Genomic DNA, 19632 nt, shown 5'->3' with positions numbered 1-19632 from the left:
TCTGCTGGATGAAGCGTTATATTATGGAGCGGTTGTCTGAAGGAGGATGGGCTTGCATGACTTAAAGATGGATAGACGCCAGTCTGCTGGATGAAGCGTTATATTATGGAGCGGTTGTCTGAAGGAGGACGGGCTTGCATGACTTAAAGATGGATAGACGCCAGTCTGCTGGATGAAGCGTTATATTATGGAGCGGTTGTCTGAAGGAGGACGGACTTGCATGACTTAAAGATGGATAGACGCCAGTCTGCTGGATGAAGCGTTATATTATGGAGCGGTTGTCTGGAGGAGGACGGACTTGCACGGTCCAGGGGGGGAGCGTCTGCTTAGCAGGACACCTCCATGGTCTGGCGTCTGTCCAGAACATCAGGAGACTCAGAGGATTCTTGAGCTCCATCTGACTGATTGCTGGTGACAGATCGGCTGAAGGCACTTTCTCCAGAGCCGATGCTACTTGAGGTGGAGTGGGTCCGTGATCGGGCGAGCCGGGTCATGCTGGCAGATGGGACTGTAAGAAAGAACCAAGAGGACTATAGGAGGGAGCCCTGGTTAAACTCAGCTAATCGAGAAGTTTCACCAAAAGCTTTACATTTCGCTTTCCCAACCCATTTAAGGTGACACCGGGAAAAGACATAGCCATCCCCACTTTGCATTACTGGCTCTAGGTGAGGGGCTCTAGGCAAGGCTGCTTTAATCCTCTGGTTCTGGTTGGAGTCTCAGCTGATTCTAGTCCACAGCAGAACAAGGGGAAACCTAAGTCCAGAGTATTGCCTCTTAGCTATGCCCATGCCATTCATAAGGTGATTAGGAAGGAGGCTTTGGGAACCCAAGTAGGTAACCAAAACCTGCAGTGCATGCAAGACTAAACCAAATAAAGACAAACCACACCACACAAGTATGAAGGTGTTTCACAAACACAGTGCAAGCCCGATACAACAAGACTACCATCCGTGTCCACAGGCGACCCTTGCTACCTGGGGAGGAGACATGTAGGAAGATGAGGTGTAGGGAGGGCAGGCGGGTTGGTCTCTGCACAGGGGGTGAGGTACAGGCTGCCTGTGAGCAAGGGCACGGGAGGTGGCTGTTCAACTCAGACTCCTGCCTACTGTCACTGCTTTGTCTGTAAGGTCCCTCCAGCTTGGCCAGGAAAGGGCCTTACCTGGCATACCCCCCCTGCCTATCTTTCTGAGACACGAGCCACTCCCCCAGCTGCCATTTCAACGCAAGGGTCCGAAGATGCCATCACCTGCAGTTCTCCAGGCACAGGCTCTGACGCTCCTAACTGAGAATCCAGTGTCTGGGGGTTAACTCAAGGATCAGTAAGTAGGTGGTGGTGGTGGAGGGGCCCTGCCTATAAAGTTTCAGCTGCCGCTGTGACCCTGGCTGTTACAACCCGCTGCTTTACTCCTGGGGGGACCAGGGCGGGACCTGCAGGCTAACTCGCACAGGGCACAACGAGCCACGTTCTATCGGGCTCTCACTGCACAGGAAAACCACGGACATGCTGCGGGCAGCCAATGCAGCCAGGAGAGCATGGCTGGGAGGCAGGGGCAGGGGCCAGCATAGAGAAAGGTACCTGACTCGGTGCTCAGGTGACTGAGCTGCACATACGGGACTGGAAGCAGGATGGACACAGGAAAAGGCAGGTTAGTGACCCGACAGTGCCAAGCGGCAACCTTGGCTGCCTAGCAGACACTGACAGAACACTCTAAGCCAGGGGTGAAGTTTTAAGGCCCCAGAAAGGAGGTGAGGCCAACTGATGCTTCAGTAACATCTCAGATGTTACTTCTCTCAACTAGTCAAAGGTTTTCTCCTTCACTATAAACAGCCAACCTGCTTGGGTCAGAACAGCTGCTTTCTAGGAAAGGAGAGGGACTTCTGCTCCTCCCAGAGGGATATGGGTGTGGGCTCGGTTGGTAGTGGCTCACAGACGGGGATGACACAGCCACTCTAGACGAGACATACACGAGCTGCCTGCCAGGTACAGGGCTGTACCCAGGGGCCCAGCTGCTGCCCAATCGTCATTAAACACATTGACCAAAGACAGGAGAAAAATCACCCTACTGGATAAAGAGCTCTGTACCTGGGTAGAAGAGTTTTCTTTTTTATAACTCCAAGAAAGGAGCAAGTGTGGATATTCTGTGACAAATGAGAAAGCTCAGGGGTCTCACAATACAAGAGACCAGGACAGTGGCACATGATACGGACACATCCTTGGATTCACTCTAAAATATTCTGCAAGTTCATCTCCTGTGGTGGAGCAGACTTAACTGATTTAACTCCTTTTCATCTGGAGTCTCCATTTTGTTTCTCTAGTCCAGGAGTCATTAACCAGCTGAGTTCAGATGCAAATAACAACTTCAGATTCACAGCTAGGTCTGGCTAAGCTTCAGTGGTTGAAAATGTGGGCTCTGGAGTCAGACTGCCAGGGTTTGAATCATGGCTCTGCAGCTGAATTGTTACCCTGGGAAAGGTGCTTAGCCTCTTTGAGCCTCAGTTTCCTTTTCTATAAATGGGACTAATAACAGAACTTACCTCTCAAGGTTAAGACTATAGAGTGCCTGGCACAAAGTAAGTGCTTAATAAGCATTAGCTCATCTTTATACACATGCACAGATGAATGTTCCATAAACACGTTGGTTTCTACTTGATTTCAGGCTGGCTAGCACAGGGGTTAAGCCCTGAGAATTGAGTACTCATCAGATGCCAAAATGAGCCCATTATCAATAAATCTTTGGTAGAATAGGAAGTTGTGTACTACTCACTGTAGCCCATCCCCTGCAGAAAGTACTTGAAGGCCTCGGTGAGCTTCCCGGGCTAGGGGGACAAAATAAGAAGGCATTAATCCTTGCACAGTCAGAGAGCTGGCATCAAATGGGTGCTTTTAAAAAAAACTCCTTACCTGAACTACTTGGGGGAGTCCACCACAGTCTGCCATCTAGAAGAGGAAAAATATGTAAGTCAGCTGAGACTTACGCTTAAGGGAAATGCTCTGAACATCAACGGGTCCTTTCAAACAGGACAGGATCAAATTTTAGGTTCCTTAACTTAATGTTTAACTACATCCAAGTGTCCATCTCCTCAATGCACTCTTTCTTTTTTTTTAAATTTATTTATTTATTTATTTTTGGCTGTGTTGGGTCTTCGCAGCTGCATGCAGGCTTTCTCTAGTTGCGGCGAGCGGGGGCTACTCTTCGTTGCAGTGTGCTTGCTTCTCACTGTGGGGCACGAGCTCTAGGCGTGTGGGTTTCAGTAGTTGTGGCACGTGGGCTCAGTAGTTGTGGCTCGCAGGCTCTAGAGCACAGGCTCAGTAGTTGTGGCGCACAGGCTTAGGTGCTCCGCGGCATGTGGGATCTTCCCGGACCAGGGCTTGAACCCACGTCCCCTGCACTGGCAAGCGGATTCTTAACCACTGCACCACCAGGGAAGTCCCCCTCAATGCACCCTTACACAAAGACATAAATCCTAGCAATAACCTTGGATGTAATTTTGAAAGATTATTCAACATTTAGTAATCAGTAATGCAGGGCCTAACTTTCAGGCTCATGTCGGGAATTTTCCATTTGGGTGATAGTGAAGTTAACCACTACCTTCAACCATGGTTCTGCCTCCACCTGGAGAATGTTACTTTCAGAGTCCTCAAACAGTGTGATCCTAACTTCTCAGGGTACCACACTTTTAAGGTTCTGTCTCAATTCTACATTGTCTTCATTTCACAATTAAGGGGATGTCTCCAATCAGGCACTGAGGCTGAATTCAGCCAACCTACTTGGTCAGCCACTTTCATTTCATAGTTGGATTTGGTAAGGCTGTCTCTCACTTCATAAATCTTTACAGTTGGTTATTCTCACCTGTGCAAAGATTTCTAGAGTAGAGTTTTATTAGCATGCATTGGAATTACCAGGAGGACTTGTTAAAACTCAGATTCTTGAATTCCTGCCCTAGAGATTCTTTTTTTTTAAAATATTTATTTATTTATTTTGCGGCACGTGGGATCTTCATTGCCCCGTGCAGGATCTTTAGATGTGGCGTGCAGGATCTTTAGTTGTGGCGTGCGGGTTTTTTAGCTGCAGCATGTGGGATCTTTTAGTTGTGGCATGCGGGATCTAGTTCCCTGACCAGGGATCAAACCTGGGCGCCCTGCATTGGGAGCACGGAGTCCTAACCGCTGGACCACCAGGGAAGTCTCTAGAGATTCTTATTTAATAGGTTTGGAGCGGGTCTCAAGAACTTGCATTTCTAACGAGCCAGGTGATGCATATTCTGCCAATCCTCAGAGAACACTGCTTCTAGGGCATGATGGCCAACCATGAGGCCACCCTCCTCCTTCCAGCTGTTATGCATTCCATACTCAGATAGTAGCCTATTCAGGCTGACTGGCATTTTTTAAAAAAGAGACATGAACCTCATGGTCTCCCTTCACTAACATGAAAACTTTCTTTGAGCGTGGACTGTTATTCAGCAGATGGGATGCCACAGGAGACACAGGAATTTGAGGTTAATAAGGAACAGTCAGTTCCCTGAAAACTCTACGTGTAAGATCAGGAACAAATTTTTTTTCGGTACGCGGGCCTCTCACCACTGTGGCCTCTCCCGTTGCGGAGCACAGGCTCCGGACGCACAGGCTCAGCGGCCATGGCTCACAGGCCCAGCCGCTCCGCGGCATGTGGGATCTTCCCGGACCGGGGCACGAACCCATGTCCCCTGCATCGGCAGGCGGACTCTCAACCACTGCGCCACCAGGGAAGCCCAGGAACAAATATTTAACCTGAATAAGTTCAAATAGACCTAACTAGCCCAGACTGTATTTTCATGAAGGTTAGGAGTCAAAGTCTGATTAGAACTGTAAAACAGTTCCTATAGCAGAGAGAATACTGGGAAAGACTGTTTCCAAGCTTTCTCTCTCAAACAGAGAACCAGTTCCATCATGCTGTTGTGGATGGGCATTTTTGCCCAGAAATAAGCACATCTATGGCTACTGTAAAGTTGTTTTGCGCTTTTGGAAAACTGATTCAAACCTGCAACGAAAGCTAATTTGAAACCACATGCTTTAAAAAAAAAAAAATTCGTATTTTAGACTAGTTCACCAATCACCTGGACCCCAGAACACTCTGAGTTTTGTCACCTCAGAGCATTAACCTCATGTTATATTTCCAGGAACTACGGGCTACTTCTGGTGGCAGCACTTCTCTTTTAATCTCACTTCAAAGAGAAAGGGAAGAAAGCAGAGGTCTTTCAGGCTGAGAAAGTAACAGTCAGAAGCATAAGATCAGTACTTAAATCTACGGTAATCCAAATTCAAAGCAGGAGGTCAGGCCCTTAAATATGTCACTAGAGGCTCCAGAAAATGTGAGCCTGGGGTACAGTCAAAACGGGGAGAAGCTTGATATTAACCCTAGAAATTCAGTACAAGAGTCACTCTCTATTTGCCCTAAGAGAAAGAAAAAATGCATCTACCCTTATCATGAGAATGTTACTGGAAGCTTCCTTATCCATACAAGGGGATTTAGCACGTCAAGAATTTCCATTCATTATCTAATTTCTCACAACAATATTAAATAATGCTTATGACGTTTTTACTGACACGGGAAGATGTTTAAATGTCAAAAAGTTGAGGAAAACAGACACAGGGCTAGAAACAGCCTATGATCTTGATGATGTAAAACTGTATAGGAAAAAGACTGATGTTTTTACCAGAAGGTTACCTTTGGGGGGCAGGATTAGTGTAACTTTTATTTTATTCTTTTTTTATGTTTCCATTTTTTTTTCCTATTTTCCAATTTTCTACAATGAGAATATATTCAGGAAAAGAAATTTTTTTTAAGAGAATGAGAGAATCAGACAGAGAAAGAGAAGCTTTCCTTCTTTCTGGGCAACTATTCCAGAAATAAAGTAATTTGAACCACGTATAATTTACTCACTCATGGTTGGCAATGAGGAAAGAAGACACATTACCTTTAGCAAAGTTGTATTTACAGGATTCAGGCGAGAATTGCATTCAACCTTAAAAAACAGAGAGAGAGAGAGAGAGAGACAGTTTTATGAACTGCTAGAAAAATAAGAAATAGCTTGGCATGAGAATGATCTTCCAAGATCAATGGCTCATTTGGAGACGGCTGAATCAGCCAAATTACCAAAATACAAAGTGGGAGACATGTTTATATGAAGTACTTTATATCTTATATTTCTTAGTAGATCTAAAAATCTGGCAAAGTTCATTTTCTGAATCCGTTACAAGTAGAGTCTTTAAAGAACTACATGTTGAATCTAATTCCTCCTACTTGCTACATAACATGGGGACAAGTTACCTACTTTAAAAAGTGAACTGGACCATGGCCCTCACCTGCTGGGGTCTTGATGATTTCCCAGCACAACTGGCCCTTATGACTGACCCTTATACCCCTCCCCTGCCCATTTCTCACCCCTTTCCCGTGCCCTGGATGTAGTGGGTTTGCCACTCCTTACACCCTGATTCTCTTCCGCCTCAAGATCTTTGGCTATCCCATGTAAAGTTGAACCCTCTACGGTTTTTCTCTCACTGTAGCCATTACAATTAAGAATTACAACCTTGTACATTTACATGTATCGTATCTCATACCTTTGTATCCACAAAGGCAGGGACCTCAAAGAAAATGTTCTGGGGAGATAATCTCCAGGTTCAACAGTGTTTTATGGTTAACTTGATTAACTGGATCTCTTCTTTACACATGCTTGCCCAAGCACACATATAAAACACTGTGCTAAGAGCATGGAATCTAGTGGGGTGGAAATGTAATAATGTAATATGAGGCAGAATGAGATCACTTGAAAATTTCACTTCTGAGCTGAGTGAGAATAGAAGAATGAGTAGAATTTCTATAGTTAGAGTAAGAAGGGGCGGGCATTTGAAGGCTTCCAGAGTCAGGGGGAAAGCATAAGCAAAGACCCAGGGGTTGCGAAGTGAGTGTGCAGAGCATGTGTGGGGTTACAGAGACAAGCATGGCGTGAGGGTGCACTGTGGGGAGAGGCTGGAAAGGCTTGAACTGACTGTGGAAGGCAAAAAGCCACAGAGGGTTTCTGGGGTGACAGGATGTGAGTTGTTTTAGGAAAATAACCAGCAGTGGCCTGTATGACAGACTGCAGAGGCAGCGAGCCAGTTAGGGAGTTATTAAAATTACCTAGGCAAGAACCAGTAACACAGCTGAAAGTTTACTCTGGGGATTGCTGATGGGTAGGTATTCAAAACTCTTCTAAAATCACAGGATGATCTAAAAGCCAGAATCACCAAATCAAGGTTTTTGCTCTACACAAATGACAACGCAGGCAGTGACAAACAAATGTACCCGTTTACTTACTATAGAAGGTGCTCTAAAGGGCAGAATGTAAAAACCGGATCCCTAACTGCCAGGCACTGTGCTGAGAACACAGTAGACGTCCAATAAATATTTTCTGGAAGAATGAACTCCCAAGTCTGCATTTAATATAATAAAGCATGCTTTCCTTGGTTCATCACTTTGTAATTTCTGTAACTTTATAAGAAGTCTCCGTTTCTGGTAGGCCAAGAACAACAGTTGGTTTTTGACATGTCTACTCTCTCCCCAGCTCCAAGTGCAGGGACTCCGTCTTATTCATTTTTGTATTCTCCACAGCATCGCGAGAATAGGAGATGATCAAAAAATGATGCTGAATGAATATGTGAGCAAGAATAGCTAGCAACAGTGACCAGAATTTGTGGAGTTTCTTCCTGCTCTTCCATGCATGGATATAGCCCTTGAATCCCTACCAACTTATGGGATAAAAGGCTCTGGGGCAGGGGAGCTGGTTTTGAATGTGTCTAGAAGAGCATCTAGTTTGTGGTACAGATGGGGTTCCTGAAGTTCTTCTCTATAAACACTGAAGGTGTGGAAATCAGAAAGAGAAAAAGATCTTATCTGTATTGGCCAACTTACACAATCTTGAAAAATAATTGGTAATGTTGCTTTAAGTCCATGTAATTTCCAAAAGGCAACTCAGCATGATTAGAGAATTCTGATTAAGGGTATTTTCTATAAACGGTACTATTTTCATAAACACATTGTTTATGAAAAAATGTTTTTGATATTTTGTAGCATGTATCTCTACCTTTTTAGCCAAAAAAGATGGACCTTTACAAAACTCCTTCTTGATGAGATCTTCACTATAACTTTATTACCTTTGGGGATTTTTTTTTTTTTTTGAGTTGAGAGTTATTTGCCTCTGTGCTCAAGCCACACTACGTATTTTACACTAGACACAGAATGTTTTACAGGGTAATTCAGGGAAGTGTGAATATATTCTATTGTCATACCTATCTCACCCTACCAACACTCCCCCTGCCCACCAAGCTTCTCATCTATGTCTGCATCTCTGATTAATTATTAGATTCCCTTTCTAAAAGCTTTACTTCCTAATGTTTTGCTCTAAATAGGGTAGAAGTGAAGCAGGCCAAAGAAAACCAGATAATTTCACGCAGATACTTAAGTTATATATGCTGTGGGAAAGACAAGCAAGTGATAACAGACTTATGAAAACCTGTCAGCTTCATCTGTAAATACAGAAGTGCAAATTAAAACAGTGGGGTACCATTTTTAATCAAATGAACTACTAATGAAATTTAGAAGTCCAATGCTGGACAGAATGCTGGGAGACAGGCACTCTCACACATAGGCAGTGGCAACAACTGTTATGTCTTTTCTGGAAAGGAAACTGGCAAAATGTATTAAAAACCTTACAGAGGTTTATGATTTTTGACACATTATTTCCATCTCATCCCAGGGAAATGATCAAAGATTCAGGCAAAGATTCTATAAGGATGTTCAACAGCAACATTATTAATGGTGCAAAATCAGGAATAATCAACAGGAGAATGGGGTTACATAAACAAGGGTATATTTATAAGACTGAGTATTATACAGATATACTGACTTTATAGTATGGAAAAATGCTCTCAACAGCGCTAAGTCATGAGGTCCCAAAACACTGTATAGCTAATATCACCCCATCTATTGTAAAGAAAAACATAATGGCTTGTCTTTGAGTAATGGGATCATGACTTCTCCTCCTGTCCTCCTATTTACCAATTTTATACAATGAGCACATATTTTTTTTGCCAGTGTGCTACGTGCTTCAGGCAAGTATACAGGCTCCCAGCAGCCTTCTACCTTCTATATCTGTGGTGGCTGCAGAAGGCCAAGGCTGTCAGAAGTCTGACGATAAGCCCGTGGCCTTTACCTGTCCTGCTTGCCACAGAGCGAGCTCCACCACCCAAAGCACTCAAGGGCAGTCCTGAACCCTTCTGATGAAACACAGTGATCAACGAGGAATTCTTCCTCCACACTGGGTAACAAAGGGCAAACCCTGGTCTGTGTAATGAGAAATCACAAAAACTAGTACCTACCAACTGTTTCGAGTGCATCAGCGGAGTGTGTTACACACAATTTATTGCATTTCATCTTATTCATCTTCACAACATCAGAACATACTTACCACAGCCTCAACTGCAGGTGAATTGTCACCTACCACCAATAAAGTAGAACACCTGGGGAAAGGGAAAATAAGAGGACACTCAGCAAGCAGCACATATACTCCGCTGAAAATGACTCTCTCTATGAAAGGCAAAGATGTTGAGCAACGTAGTGGGGGAGACTAAGGGACTTACTTTAATGTCTTTGATTTGTTATCATTTTGTCCCAGAATGGGTCTTTCGATCTCCAGGTCTCTGCGTCTAGAGAAACACAAAGGAATCAATGCACTTTTCAGGTAAAATCATGGCAACTCAGGTTACTTCCTGGTTGTGAAAAACAAAATGTATCAAGAAATCTGAAAACTATCTTTCTTTCACACAGATGAGGGAAGGGGCCCTTGTGCACTTTGTTCAGTGGCATCCTGAACGGTACAGAGCAGGAAAAAGGGACTCTGCAGGATGCTGAAAGGAGGCAACTTCAAAACTCAATAGCAATGCTGTTGAAATCCTCAAGTCTTAAGTGTTCAATTTTCCAACTAGTTTATAGGAATAATTTCTTAAGGGGAACTTTCTTCTTTTTTTTTTGGCCACACCACGTGGCATGCAGGATCTTCCCCGACTAGGGATCCAACCCGTGCCTCCTGCATTGGGAGCACAGAATCTTAAGCGCTGGACTGCCATGGAGGTCCAAGGGGAACTTTTTTGGGGGAACATTCTCCTGGTAACTAACAGTTCAGTGTAGTACTTAATAACCTTTCTGATTTCAATGAAAAATAAGGAGGCTTTGTTACACAGAGGAAGGAGCTAGAGAGACTGGGTTCAAAACCTGGCTTTGCTCCTGACCGGCTGTGTGACTCTGGGTAAGTTACAGCTGACCCATTTCCTTAATCTTTTTCCATGTACCCAGAAAGCTAGAAGGAGCTAACATTTTCACCTTGGAGAAGCTGGTCCCAAGATAAGAATTAAGCTTCTCTCCGTGTGTCACTTCTGCGTGATGACAGGACACCAGCAGAGAGACTGAATTGGGGCCCAAGACTTCTATTCTTTGCCTCCTCTACATGCATCTTTCTGTGCCACCTCAATCTGTGTGTTTTGTGTGTGTACATAACTTTAGGTACTTCTGGTCTCAAAACATCTTAAAAGTACAACTGGTAGTTGAACATGCCTGAAACAGCCTTCAATTCATGCATTGCTCTTGAAAGCTGTCTTCATTTCTGTCTGAAAGCCCTTCCCCTTCTACTGTGGTGAAAAGTACGAAAGCAATCCCATCACACAACACTGGAAGAAGTAGTTTATTTCCTCTTCTCCTTCTCTCTTAAATATCCGTTATCTTCTTAGACCTAGTCTGCATTAAAGTGAAGGAACAGAAACAACTGTACCCATTATAGGAACCCAGGAAGAGCTGCAGGTTTTCTTGGTTGATATCTTGGGCAATATGCAGTCTGTAGGTTTGAATCAGGTCCAGGTTGGCCTGCAACTCTTCCTAGAACAATGAAAAGAAGACACAGGTGAACTTCTGAGCTACAGTACAAGTCTATCTTGTTTGGTTTGCATTCTCAATGCCCAAAGCCAAAGCTCCCTGCCCATGATGGGAGATGGGGCAGAGCCTGGGGGGCCTACTTATGTACTGGTAGGCTGAATGGCTTCTTCTTCTTTTTTTTTTTTTTGCGGTCCGCGGGCCTTTCACTGCTGTGGCCTCTCCCGTTGTGGAGCACAGGCTCCGGACGTGCAGGCTCAGCAGCCATGGCTCACGGGCCCAGCCGCTCCGTGGCATGTGGGATCTTCCCGGACCGGGGCACGAACCCGTGTCCCCTGCATCGGCAGGCGGACTCTCAACCACTGCGCCACCAGGGAAGCCCTGGCTTCTTTTTTATTTGCAGCAGACTGGTTCAGTGCCATATTCTGTGTTGAATGAGGGCACCAAAGAATCTATGATGGAAAAGGTCGGTAATCAACTCCAAATCAAGCACAAAAACTTGGGGATATGCTCTGAACACCCTTCTCTGCAGCACAGAGGAAACTGCACTAAACTTGGATTCAAGTACTAGATGTGAAACTTAGGTTACCTAACCATTCGGAAGCCTAGTTTCCTTATTTGTGTCTTATTCATGTTCTGCCATTCTCATAAAAATAGAGTGTCTGTAAAATAAAGATAATAACCAGCTACCTGCCAGGGCTGTTTTAAAAATTAAATAAGAAAAGTTATATGGACTGTAAAGTATAAAATAAGTGGAAAGTAACATTTCTCTTATTAGCCATAAATCTGCATAACTAACTTATCGTAACGTCATCAATATAATGGGTATAATATCTATTTATATACTATCATTTAATAATATACATTGTTGGGCTTCCCTGGTGGCGCAGTGGTTGAGAGTCCGCCTGCCGATGCAGGGGACACGGGATCGTGCCCCGGTCCGGGAAGATCCCACATGCCGCGGAGCGGCTGGGCCCGTGAGCCATGGCCGCTGAGCCTGCGCGTCCGGAGCCTGTGCTCCGCAACGGGAGAGGCCACAACAGTGAGAGGCCCGCGTACTGCAAAAAAATAAAATAAAATAATAATAATAATAATATACATTGTAGAATTATATATTACATTCCATTTATAATACTTTATTAAGTCAATTTATCATTTATTTACTCTTATTACCAATACTATTTTTTTTTGTTGAGGTAGGATTGATTTATAATATAATATTAGTTTCAGTTGTACCACACAGTGATTCAAAATTTTTATAGATTATATTCCATTTAAAGTTATTATAAAATATTGGCTATATTCCCTGTATAAAATTCAAGAGAAACAAAATGGTCTATCAGTAAAAAGAGAATCTCCCTCTCCACTACCCATTGTCCACTGGTCCCTATTTTGCTGGTCTTCTTGGAGGCCACCAGAACGAGTTGCTAGGTTTTTGTGTATATAAGCATATATGTACATATATGTATACACACACACACACACACACACACACCCCAGTAAATAGTTTTAAGCAGAACAGAAAATGTTTACACTGGAGAAAAGAAATGTATCAGGGATAGTGAGAGTAAATCTAAAGCAGTGTGTAAAGGTCACCACCAGCAAGCCTTGTAGAGAAACAGAGATAAGGAGAATGAGTATTTGCATTCTCACTACTATATGGGTAAAGTGAGCCAAGAATACAGTAGGAAACTTACCAACTGGATCAGAGGCTACCTGAAACTAAAGGGCACTGGAGCCATTCCAAGAAAACGTGATAAATGCTGAAGATACTAAGAAAAGTGAACAACAAACGAACCACATGGCAATTAGAGATGAAATGACCTATCCAGCTCCCCCTTGAAAGTCTGAAGGGGAACTTGAGCAACAAAGTTTGAGATAAAAAAAAGAGAAGGACTGATATTGGTATTAAAAGGGGTAAAACTGGTTTAAGTGCTAATGGAACTTCTCAGGAAAAGCTGTTACGGATAAGTTGCACCTCCCACTCACATTTTTTTAAAACACAAAGTGTAGTCTGCTACACGTACCGTTCTACACTGTGCTTTTCCACTTAAAAGTACGGCAGAGGTCGTCATTCCTTATCAGGATATATGGAGCCATCTCATTTACTTACACTACCTGTTTTCCCACATGCTTGCTAGTACAAATGATCACTTTTTGATTTTTGCTAATTTGATAGATAAGAAAGGGGATATCACTGTGGGGTTTTCTTCTTATTAGAGAAGATGAGATTATTAACATTTAGAAAACTTATTTGCTTTCATTTCAAAGCAATAAGAGCAATACAAGCATTTGCTTAAATTTTATTTTTTATTTAACATCTTTATTGGAGTATAATTGCTTTACAATATTGTGCTAGTTTCTGCTGTACAACAAAGTGAATCAGCCATACATATACATATATCCCCATATCCCCTCCCTCTTACGTCTCCCTCTCACCCTCCCTATCCCACCCCTCTAGGTGGTCACAAAGCACCGAGCTGATCTCCCTGTGCTATGCAGCTGCTTCCTACTAGCTATCTATTTACATTTGGTAGTGTATATATGTCAATGCTACTCTCTCACTTCGTCCCAGCTTACCCTTCTCCCTCCCCGTGTCCTCAAGTCCATTCTCTATCTCTGTGTCTTTATTCCTGTCCTGCCCCTAGGTTCATTAGAACTTTTTTTTTTTAGATTCCATATACATGTGTTTGCTTGCTTAAATTTTAAATGAACTCTTCAGCCTTGTGACAACCCACTGTCTGTGACCTCACACATTTTTAATTAAACACACATTATATATATATATGTTGTGAGGATGTTCTTACTTTACAAAAATCATTAAAATTCTCTTCTTAGCTTTCTCCTGTTCCAATGCAAACACCTCAGGGCCTCATTCTTCCAGGTCAGGCACTGTTTTGGCTAATTAACCTCCCACAGGTATCCTACACTAAGTCTCCCACCAGGTTATTTAAAATCCCCAAATGCATCTTATAATTCCTTCCTCTTTGGCTTTTAAGCAAACTATTCCCCCTTCCTGGAATGATTCCCCTTCCCCCCAAAATCTAAAATGTTGAACTTTATCCATCCTTCAAGGCCCAGCTGGGATGCCTCCACCTTGGAGCCTTCCTTGATCCTCTCCTGCCTTTGAATTCCTCTAGGTCCCTAACAGGGCCTCTCCTAAGATACCCTGACATGGTAGAAAGAGGAAAGCTTCAGAGTTAGACACACGTGGCTTCAAATCTCCCTTGATATGTTATTAGCTGCTGGCCTTGTATAAAACAATTCATTCTTCACCTGTAAAGTGGGAATAATACAATTCCCATTATGAGATTATTAGATTGAGTTGTTTAATGTACATAACACGTCTGTCTGAAATCTGTAGACGTTCAATGAAAGGTATCAATAGTTCTTATTACTTATCCCTTTTTACATGTGCCATAGCAGTATTTCTGTACATCTCATCTCTCCACAAAGTGAGCTCCTGGAGAAGAAGGGCCATATCTTATATACATTTGTCTCTCCCAGAGCACTTAGCATGGAATTTTGTAAATTCTGTGAACTGGTTTTTAAGGTCTACAGTCAAAACCAAGCATCCTTTGTCTTCAGGAAAGTACCTACTCTATCTAGCACTATGCAGTGGAAAGATCATGGTCTTTGAAACTTCCAATTAAAGATACTGGATTAAAATACGGCTTTACTCCTTCCAGAAAAATCATAAAAATAACAGTAAATTTTTTTCTTTATAAGCCATAAACTCATAAGGACAAAGACAACAAAGAAAAGTGACAACAGCAATAACATTTTGAAAGTGGGCAAGCAGAAGGAAGACTGTAATCACCCATTGAACAGACTCAATAAGGCTGCTAGGCTGGCAGTGGGGAAAGTGAAAAAAGTTAAGTGATCATGTACCAAGGAGCCTGAAAAGGCCCAAGATTTGTCCGCACCAGTTCTCCCTGCAAGCAGAGGGTAAACATGGTACAAAGGATGATTGGTTGAAAGCCCTGTTTAATAAAGACGTAATATCCGGGACTTCCCTGGTGGTGCAGTGATTAAGACTCTACGCTCCCAATGCAGGGGGCCCAGGTTCAATCCCTGGTCAGGGAACTAGATCCCACATGCATGCCACAACTAAGAGTTCACATGCCACAGCTAAGGAGCTGGCGAGCTGCAAGTAAGGAGCCTGCCTGCTGCAACTAAGACCCAGCACAACCAAATAAATAAATAAATATTTAAAAAAAAGACATAACATCAGGAAGACATAACAATGAAAACAGATGAAGCAAAATGAAACAGAACTGAAGAGAGAAATAGAATATTCAACAACAACAGTTTGCAACTTTAACACCCCACTTTCAATTAAGGATAGAATAATGAGGCAGAAGATCACAAGGAAATAGAAGAAATGAACAACCCTATAAACCACCAGACCTAACAGACATCTACACAACACTCCACTTAACAGCAGTAGAATGAATACATTTTCTTCTCAGTGTACATGGAACATTCTCTGGGACAGACCATGTTAGGACATAAAACAAGTCTCAGTAAATTTGAAAAGGAATGAAATACTAAGAATATCCCCTGACCAGAGTGGAATGAATTTAAAAATCAATAACAGAAGGAAATGTGGGAAACTAAACAACATACTCCTAAATAATAATGGATCAAAGCAGAAATCACAAGGAAATTAGAAAATACTTTGAAATGAATGAAAATACCTTATAGGATGCAGCTATGTTAATATTTAGAAGGAAATTTACAGCTGTAAATTCCTGTATTAAAAAAGAAGAAAGATCTCAAATTCATAGCTAGCCTTCCACCTTAAGAAACTAGGGAGAGGAAACTTAAAGCAAGCAGAAGGAAGGAAATAATAAAGATGAGAGTGGAAATAAATGAGAGAATAGAAAAAGAATGGGGAAAATCAATGAAATCGAAAATTAGTCAGCTAGACTAACCAAGGAAAACAGAGGTAAAACCCAAAATTTCTAAAAACAGGAATGAGAGAGGAGACATCACTATGAGCTTTACAGAAACAGAAATAATTATAAGGGAATATTATGAATAATTGTATGCCAACAAATTAGATAACCTACATGAAATGGACCAATTCCTAAAAAGATGCAAACCACCTGAAGTGTCTCAAGAAGAAGCAAAGATTAAATTAGTAATATAAAAACTTTCCATAAAGAAAAACTTTGGCCCAGCTGGCTTCACTGTGAATTCTGCCAAACATTTAAAGAATTAACAGCAATCTTTCCAAAATTCTTACAAAAAATAAAAGGGAGAATACTTCTCAACTCATTCTATGAAGTCAAGTATTACCTTAATACCAAAACCACACAAAGACAACATAAGAAACTTATAGACTAATGTCTCTTATGAATATGGACACAAAAATCCTTAACAAAATACTAGGAAACCAAATGCAACAACATATAAAAAGGATTACACACCATGAGCAAGTGGAATTTATCCAGAGAATGCAAGGCTGGTTCAACATACAAAAATCAATAAATGTAATACACCATATTAAAAGAATAAAGAACATAAGTCACACATACATTTCAATAGATACAGAAAAAGCATCTGACAGAATCCAACACGATTTCATGATAAAAGGGCTCAACAAACTAGGAATAGAAGAGAGCTTCGTCTACCTGACGAAGGACATCTATGAACAATCCACAGCTAACATCATACTTAATGGTGAAACACTGAATGGCTTCCCCTAAGATCAGAAACACGATGAGGATGTCCACTTATCACTTCTATTCAACACTGTACCAGAGGTTCTATCCAGGGTCTAGAAAGCTCTGCTTAGGCAAGAAAAAGAAATAAAACATATCCAGCCTGGACAGGAAGAAGTAAAACTATGTCTATTGCAGATGACATGATCTTGTATGTAGAAAATCCTAAGGATCCACAAAAAAACAATTAGAGCTAATAAATTAGTTCGGCAAGGTTGAAGGATACAAGATCAATATGCAAAACTTAATTGTATTTCTATACATTAGCAATAAACAATTCAAAAATGAAATTAAGAAAGCTTTCCATTTATAATAGCACCCCCAAAATAAAATACTTAGGAAAAAATATAACAAAAGAAGTGGGAAGACTTCACTACAAAACGTTGCCGAAAGAAAATAAAAGACCCAAATAACTGGATAGGCACTCCATGTGCATGGATTGAAACAGTATTGTTAAGATAGCAAAGCTCCCTAAATTGATCTACAGATTCAACACAATCCTTATCAAAATCCCAGTTAGCTCTTTTGCAGAAATGGACAAGGTGACCCTAAAATTCATATGGAAACGGAAGGAATCCTAAACAGCCAAAACAATCTTGATAAAGAACAAAGTTGGAGGAACTCACACTTCCCTATTTCAAATCTTACTACAAAGATACAGTAATCAAGACACTGTGATACTGGCATAAGGCTAGACAAATAGCAATAGGATAAAAATGAGCCTTCCAAAAGAAACCCTTACATTTATGGTCAACTGGTTTTCAACAAGGGAGCCCAGACAATTCACTGGACAAAGAAAAGTCTTTTTTAAAATGGTACTGGGACAACTGGATTTTCACATATAAAAGAATGAACTGGTACTCCAACCTCACACCATGTACAAACAATTAGCTCAAAATAGACCACAGACCTAAATGTTAAGAGCTAAAACTATAAAAATCTTACGAGAAAAGATAGGAGTAAATCTTCATGACTTTGGATTAAGCAATGGTTTCTTAGATATGACACCAAAAGTGCAAGCAACAAAAGGAAAAGTAGATTGGATTTCATCAAAATTAAAACTTTTGTGCTTCATGTAGAAAATAAACTTATGGTTACTGGGGGGATAAGTGGGGGGAGGAATAAAGTGGAAGACTGGGATTGACACATACGCAATACTACATATAAAACAGATAACTAATAAGGACCCAATATATAGCTCAGGGAACTCTACTCAATACTCTGTAATGGCCTATATGGGAAAAGAATCTAAAAAAGAGTGGATATATGTATAACAGACTCACTTTGCTGTACACCTGAAACTACCACAACATTGTAAATCAACACTATACCTCAATAAAATGTAAACAAAACAAAAAAAGATGCTTTCATTAGGTTAAACAAACAAAAATAAATAAAAACTTTTGTGCTTCAAAGGACACCATCAAGAAAGTTAAAGACAACCCACAAAATGCAAGAAAATATTTGCATTTCATATATCTAAAGATCTGTATCAAGAACATATAAAGAAATCTTCAACTTGATAATAAAATGATAAATAACCCAACTAAAAAATGGGTAAAAGGTTTTAATAGACACTTCTCCAAAGAAGATAAACAAATGCAAATCAAAACCATAATGAGACGCTAATTCACACCCACTAGGATGGCTATAATCAAAAAGACAGACAACATCAAATGTTGGCAAGGACGTGGAGAAGCTGGAACTCTCATGCTTTGCTGGTATGACTGTAAATGGTGCAGCCATTTTGGAAAACAGTCTGGCAGCTTCTCAAAATGTTAAACACAGCTACCATGTGACCCAGCAATTCCACTCTTAGGTATATACTCAAGAAAACTGAAAACATATGTCCATGTAAAAAGTGGTATATGAATGTTCATAGCAACATTTTTCATAATAGCCCAAAGGTGGAAAACACCTAAATGTCCATCAACTAATAAACCAAATGTGGTATACCCATACACTGAAATATTATTCAGCCATAAAAAGGAATGAAGTATTGCTACATGATGTAACACGGATGAACTTCAAAAACATGCTAAGTGAAAGAAGTCAGACACAAATGCCACATATTATATGATTCCATTTAAGAAATGTCCAGAATAGGCAAATCCACAGAGACAGAAAGTAGGATAGTGGTTGCCAGGTACAGGGGGAAGGAGAACAGGGAGTGACTGTTAAGAGGTATGGTGTTTCTTTTGGGGGTGACGGAAATGTTCTGAAATGAGATAGTGCAATGTTACACAACTCCATAAATATACTAAAAACCACTAAACCTTAAAAGTGTGAACTTTATGACATATGAACACTTAAGACACAGCAATTCCACTCCTAAACTTACACCCAAGATGGACTTTCGTACGAATAAAGCAGGAAGCATATACAAAACTGTTCACAGTCATCCAGCAGTAATGTGGATAAATCTTGGAAATTTTTTTTTTTTTTTTTTTTGCAGTACGCGGGCCTCTCACTGCTGTGGCCTTTCCCGTTGCGGAGCACAGGCTCAGCGGCCATGGCTCACGGGCTTAGCCGCTCCATGACATGTGGGATCTTCCCGGACCGGGGCACGAACCCGTGTCCCCTGCATCGGCAGGCGGACTCTCAACCACTGCGCCACCAGGGAAGCCCAATCTTGGCAATTTTAAGTGAAAAAAGTTCCCCAAATTACATCAGCATAATATCCTTTTATAGTTAGAAATATGTACATAATGTAAAAGAACACATATAAATTCAGTAAGACTATTATAAAGAAAAACAAAGCACTGATAAAAGATGAGTTTCCTCAGGGTGAGAAAAGAAGGGGGACAGGTTAATTCAGAGTATCATTTGGTTAGATGCAGGTTACTGTCAAACCCTAGCTTTTGCTTTGGGTGGTAGTATCTTGGGTGCTTATTACATTATTAAAAATAACTAGCTAATTAAATAAAAGTGGGTTATGTGCATGGACCAATGAATGATGAGGGTGT

The 19632-nt window shown here is 41.4% G+C and overlaps 1 protein-coding gene across 1 annotated transcript; it reads right to left on the bottom strand.

Annotated features, from left to right (window-relative positions):
- Positions 1–6: 6 nt before the first annotated feature.
- On the bottom strand, positions 7–19584 carry LOC114896759 (protein NDRG3). The gene is made up of 8 exons (XM_029225122.1): positions 19008–19584; positions 10840–10943; positions 9656–9721; positions 9484–9535; positions 5956–6003; positions 2903–2938; positions 2766–2817; positions 7–508 (listed from the first exon to the last, which is right to left on the bottom strand). Exons 1-8 carry the CDS (start codon positions 19044–19046, stop codon positions 327–329), a joined length of 579 nt encoding a protein of 192 aa, XP_029080955.1. The 5' UTR covers positions 19047–19584; the 3' UTR covers positions 7–326.
- Positions 19585–19632: the final 48 nt, after the last annotated feature.

Source organism: Monodon monoceros, unplaced genomic scaffold (genome assembly GCF_005190385.1).
Source record: "Monodon monoceros isolate NGI ecotype Baffin Bay Population unplaced genomic scaffold, NGI_Narwhal_1 Contig2449_ctg1, whole genome shotgun sequence".
Lineage (NCBI taxonomy): Eukaryota > Metazoa > Chordata > Mammalia > Artiodactyla > Monodontidae > Monodon > Monodon monoceros.
Note: the sequence above shows the minus strand (reverse complement) of the source record. Positions and strands in the feature narration are given on the sequence as shown.

Bases quoted from the DNA above. Each gene is read 5' to 3' on its own strand.
- LOC114896759 (XM_029225122.1), bottom strand. From the start codon at position 19,046: ATGCTTCCTGCTTTATTCGTACGAAAGTCCATCTTGGGT. The intron at 6,004-9,483 runs GTAAGTATGTTC...CTGTTTTTTAAG, and splicing joins CACCTGCAGTTGAGGCTGTG to GTTGAATGCAATTCTCGCCT. The intron at 509-2,765 runs GTGAGTAGTACA...TCTTTCTTACAG, and splicing joins TCTGCAGGGGATGGGCTACA to TCCCATCTGCCAGCATGACC.